The 5,273-nt window shown below is 36.8% G+C and overlaps 1 protein-coding gene across 2 annotated transcripts in view; it reads left to right on the forward strand.

The window, feature by feature from the left end:
• The first annotated feature begins 424 nt into the window (after positions 1 to 424).
• Positions 425 to 5,273, forward strand: part of LOC100636799 (histone-lysine N-methyltransferase 2A-like) — an 8,051-nt gene continuing 3,202 nt past the window's right edge. Inside the window, exons 1-16 of one of the 2 annotated variants that reach the window (XM_020001448.1) lie at positions 425 to 565; positions 624 to 893; positions 1,156 to 1,448; positions 1,724 to 1,771; positions 1,826 to 1,902; positions 1,966 to 2,117; positions 2,408 to 2,635; positions 2,785 to 2,931; positions 2,985 to 3,090; positions 3,262 to 3,317; positions 3,365 to 3,422; positions 3,471 to 3,655; positions 3,887 to 4,075; positions 4,129 to 4,241; positions 4,772 to 4,952; positions 5,009 to 5,149. In XM_020001448.1, coding sequence (XP_019857007.1) covers positions 678 to 893; positions 1,156 to 1,448; positions 1,724 to 1,771; positions 1,826 to 1,902; positions 1,966 to 2,117; positions 2,408 to 2,635; positions 2,785 to 2,931; positions 2,985 to 3,090; positions 3,262 to 3,317; positions 3,365 to 3,422; positions 3,471 to 3,655; positions 3,887 to 4,075; positions 4,129 to 4,241; positions 4,772 to 4,952; positions 5,009 to 5,149 — 2,190 coding nt within the window. In that variant the 5' untranslated portion in view covers positions 425 to 565; positions 624 to 677. Of the gene's footprint in view, positions 566 to 587; positions 894 to 1,155; positions 1,449 to 1,723; positions 1,772 to 1,825; positions 1,903 to 1,965; positions 2,118 to 2,407; positions 2,636 to 2,784; positions 2,932 to 2,984; positions 3,091 to 3,261; positions 3,318 to 3,364; positions 3,423 to 3,470; positions 3,656 to 3,886; positions 4,076 to 4,128; positions 4,242 to 4,771; positions 4,953 to 5,008; positions 5,150 to 5,273 lie in introns of those variants that run through there. The other variant, XM_020001447.1, reaches the window with a different exon arrangement.

Below are 5,273 nucleotides of genomic sequence, written 5' to 3' on the forward strand. Positions count from 1 at the left end.
ATACCATAAGAATGAACAGAATAACATTATTATGAAAGTATACAGCAAAGACCCTGTACTATAGTGCAGGGTCTTTAGCCAATTTTGCAAAAAAATGAAAAGGAGAGAATCCTTTATTTTTTATTTTTTTTCTGATGCATATACATGTACTTATGTTGCATAGAAAGTTTGAACTGATTCCGATTAACTTCGGATTTTTTACAAAATTTTAAAGTTTTTCAAAAGCGACTTTGGCTGAATTTGAGTAAAGATAAAAGGAGAGAATTCTCCACTTTTACAATTTTCTGATGCATATACATGCATTTAGTTACGTAGTGTGAGCTGACCCCAATTAATTTTAAAGCTTCTGTCATGCATGTATACATGTATGTACATGTACATGTACAACTAAATGAGATTTACTTCTTCCACTATTCTATTGTCCATTCTGCTATGTGCTCATCTTTCTCACTAATTTTAAGGCCCTACATTCTCCCTTTCTCTCCAGGGCCTTCTCGAGTTGATTCTTTACAGCAAATGGTTTCTGGTCTGCTTGCTGCTGCAAGACTCCAGCCCCACCCTTAATGTAAGATGGGCGTGGTCTAAATATTTAACCCAGTGATCACTGCATTTATCCGCCATAGAGAGGCGCGTAACTATTCCTTCACTAAACCCTTTCTTTCTCTCCTGGCTCCGTCATGCCAAAGCTGAAGGTCCCCGGGGAGAATCAGAAGCCTCGTCTCCACTCAAAGAAACTATCAGGAGCCAAGAAAATAGCACTGAAGACTCGATTGAACAACAAGAGAGAGACTACTCGTGATGATAAAGGCAAGAAGAGTTCACTACTGGGGAAGAGAAAGAATGGGACGCTTAGACTCTCTTTTTCTAAAACCTTCGGAGCTTCAGACGATGAGGTACACATGTACATGTACACACCATCTAATTAAATATTCATTATTATATTAATTGATTAATTAATTTTTATTATGATCGCCTACCTTTACGTTATATTAAAATTGGAAAACTGGCAATATCATAATTTATTAATAACGTATTTATTGTATTATTAATTGATATTAATTACATGTGTATGAACATGTACATGTATGTTATTATTATTATTAATTGATTGTCATTATTATTATTATTTATTAATTAATTTATTACTTTTTAAAGGATTGTGATTGGGAAGGTTTTACAATTGAAGATATTGAAAACGCTGAACATAAGAAAGAAGAAGGTGCTCCTTTAGAAAATGGTCTACTAATGGAGACAGACTCTCTCGATTCTCTTCCTTTCATCTCTCCCTCTTCCTCAAAGAGAGTCCACGCCCTCAGCCACACCCCCAACGATGACCCCGCCCTCAGTGATGACCACTCCCCCGTCAGGCTACTCAAGAGGCGGAGGAGGTGCCTGGAGTGCAAGGCGTGCCTGAGAGAGAACGACTGCGGGAAGTGTACCAACTGCCTGTGAGTTGAAATGATGAAATAATTTTGTGTACATGTACATGTATAACTGGATGTTATATGTACTATATTACTGTATTATAGAGAGTGCTTTGTTTTTATAATTTGTTAAATATGAAATACATTTGGCAGTTTTTAATTAATTTTGTTGTTTTTGTACATTATTATGTACATGTACATGTACATTACTGATTGGTGGATTGTAATGATAATAATTAGTAGATTTAGATCAATTGCCAAAACATGCGTGTAGTAACTTCTCTGTTTCTCTTTTTTAGTGACAAGCCAAAGTTTGGAGGCCCAGGGAGCAGAAAGCAAGCTTGCATGTGAGTCTATTTATTTGTTTGTTTATTTATTTATTTGTTTATTATTGCTACTAGTCATAGAAAGTGTTTGAATCTACTTCGTGAAGCTGCTGTCAAGTCTTCTCAATCAAACAAAAGAGTTCAATCTTCAGGTAAAGAGAGAAGAAGAGAGAGAGAGAGAGAGAGAGGTGAAACTACTTCTTATATTTCTACAGATTCTCATGCTCCTCCTTCAAAGCGTCCACTAAGAGAGGATGGAGGAGGTGGTCCCATGCCCAGTTCCCTAAGGCCTCGTCGTATCCTTCCCTCATCACAAAGCAAGACCAAAGACAATCAGCCAGTGATACAGCTGTACTGGCCTCCAGCTGTGAGTTTAATTAGTAATATAGTCTGATTTGTATGATTAACCGTGTTAATTAATTAACAATTAATGCCTTGATTTATGGATTACATGTACACACATGGATTCTTATTGTAAAGTATGTCGTTTATCGTAAAGTTTATAATTGATAAGTACAAGTATAATTGTTCTGTTCTAGTGGAGCACATGTGAGCCAAATTGTGGTCTGTAATTTTGGCATTAAAAGTATTCTTAGACAAATACATCTATTATTGATTTTAGAATATTGTTATTATTATTATTTTTCTTCCATACAGGACAGTATTGAATATGGTTACCCAGTCTACACCACTTCTCTCTCTCCCTCCCTCCCTCCCTCTCTCCCTCTCTGCACGAGGTGTGGTAGTCTTGGCTCTGAGTCCTTCCTCTACTGTAGGATCTGTTGCCAGCCCTACCACTGGTTCTGTGCTAATGTACCTCAGACCACACCCACTTTCACCTGTCAGCAGTGCATCACTTGTAGAATCTGTGGGAAGCCAAATAAGGTTAGGATATTCTAGGATATTTTTTAGTATATTCTCGTAATCTTTTAGTATAGTATAGTATTATATTTTATAATAGATAATGTTAGTATATTTTACTAGATTCTTGTATATTCTTGTATACTCTTGTATATTCTTGTATATTCTTTTAGTGCGTCAGATGCTGTGAGTGCAATGAATGGTATCACGAGGATTGTCTGTTAGGCCACACCTCCCGCCCACGCACTGACAACAAACGAGTTTGGAAATGTGTCACATGTACTAAATGTATCAGTTGCCATAGCAACATGCCAAATAAGGTAATCGTGGCAGGCGTGGTCTCTATTATTGACTCCTCCCCTTTTTGGTTTAGATTGATGATTCTGGTAGGTCCTTATTATCATCATTATTAGCCACGCCCACACAATGGTCAGATGGATACTGCTATTGCAGTGACTGTATCGTCTTGAAAGCTAAAGGTATCTTAGATCAAAAACACTAAAATTAATGACTATAATACATTTACACATGTAATTGTTTTTAAATACACGTACATGTAACATGTACGTGTATTTAAAAATGAACTTTATTGACACCATACAGAATTACAGATACATGTACATGTACGTTATTATTTTATTTTTCATCAGGTAACAGCTGTCCAGTGTGCGGTGAGTGTTACCTTGACAATGACTTTGACTCAAAGGTAAACTTGTTATTAAAACTAGTTAATTAACTGCCACGCCCCCACAGATGGTCCAATGCAGTCAGTGTGATAACTGGGTCCACTCTCACTGTGAGAACATGACAGGTAACCACACCCATACCTAAACTCCACCCCTAACCACACCTACTTTAGATGAGGAGTATGAGATACTATCAGACCTTCCCGACAGTGTTGAGTATGTCTGTAGACTGTGTATTGCTTATAACAGGACAGTGAAGGAGGATAAGAAGAGGAGGAGGGAGGGGGAGGGAGAGGAGGAGGAGGAGGTGGAGTGGAGAGCAGCTGTTAATGGATTTAAACATGAAGCTTATGAGAAGGTTAGTCAAAATTATATTATTTTGTTTTTGAGGGTTAAAATTTAGTGAATTTTCTAAATTTTGTGGCCAACTTTTCATATATTGCATGCTCAAAATTGTAGGAAGTTTATAAGTTTTATTGGCTCTAAAATTACCAAATTTTCCCAAACTTTAAGATTAATTTCACCACACCAGTGTACATGTACATGTACATATATATGTATATTAATCACTTCTTTCTATGTATTTCAGATGATATCATCAATAAAGACAGCCCTGGGACCGATATGGGTCAATGATATCAACGTTCTGACTCCTCTCCTCTCAGTGAATGAGTTTGCTAACAGGATCAGTGAGCAGCTGTCAAAGTGTTTCTCTGGTATCAAGACTGGCTCTCATAAACACAGACTTCTCTTCTCATCACAACAATCTTATAACAAGGTATGACGCTCAGACTAGTTATTAAGAGTGTTTTTTATAACTGGTATGAGCAGGAACTTGAGAAGCTGTTTCCATGGTTCAATATGGAGATGAGTGATGCTGTGAAGAATGAAGCTCCTCCCACTGACACGCCCATTGCTGATGACATCAATGATATTGAGAACTGGTATGTACAAAATAAAATACACATCTATACGCATATTGATGTACTTATGCTGTGTAGAAAGTTTGAGCTGATTCCAACTTTAATTTTTCAAGTTACGGCCATTTTTAGAAATGAGCCAATTTCTTAAAATTTCCCTGTACTATAGCCCATGGTTTTTTCCGAAAAATGGCCCCGAAATCACCCTAAATTTTTATTACATTTTCTGATACATATTGATGTCCTTATGCTGTGTAGAAAGTTTGAGCTGATTCCGACTTCAATTTTTCAAGTTATGGCCATTTTTAGAAATGAGCCAATTCCTGAAAATTTCCCTGTACTATAGCCCATGTTTTTTTTCCAAAAAATGGCTCCGAAATCACCCCCAATTTTAATTACATTTTCTGATACATATTGATGTACTTATGCTATGTAAAAAGTTTGAACTGATTCCGGAGTAAAATTTCCAAGTTATGAGCATATGAGAACTATAAAATTACATGTAAATTTGAGCTTAAGTCTCACCCCCTCATTATTATTATTATTATTATTAGGCTGTCCTCAGTATCACATGATCATTGCTACGTGTCACATGACAAAAAAGGAACCATCAAACAAGAAGAGGGCAAAAGGAAAGAAGAGGAGGAGGAGGAGAGAGGGACAGTGGGAAAAGATGTGCCTGCTGATAATCGATTTTGCTTACTTTGCACTTTAAAAGGAGATCAATCTTCAACTGTGAGTTAACCACACCCTATTAATTAATTAATATATTATTAATATTTATTAATTAGGATGCTGGTAGGCTCCTCCCGTGTGGTGGAATGGATGAGTGGGTTCATGTTAACTGTGCCCTTTGGTCTGCTGAAGTATATGAGGACACTAATGGCTACCTGTGTTCAGTCCATGCCGCCATTGGGAGAGGACTGAGACTGGTAAGAGAATAATGGAGGGAAATACACACGATGTGCTTGTACATGTAGTTTTGCTTTAAAGTTTTGCATAAATTAAATCAGAAAAATTTGATTTACTGCTGTATTGGGATGGGAAAATACATAC

Source organism: Amphimedon queenslandica, unplaced genomic scaffold, assembly GCF_000090795.2.
Source record: "Amphimedon queenslandica unplaced genomic scaffold, v1.1 AMPQUscaffold_13074, whole genome shotgun sequence".
Classification (NCBI taxonomy): Eukaryota; Metazoa; Porifera; class Demospongiae; order Haplosclerida; family Niphatidae; genus Amphimedon; species Amphimedon queenslandica.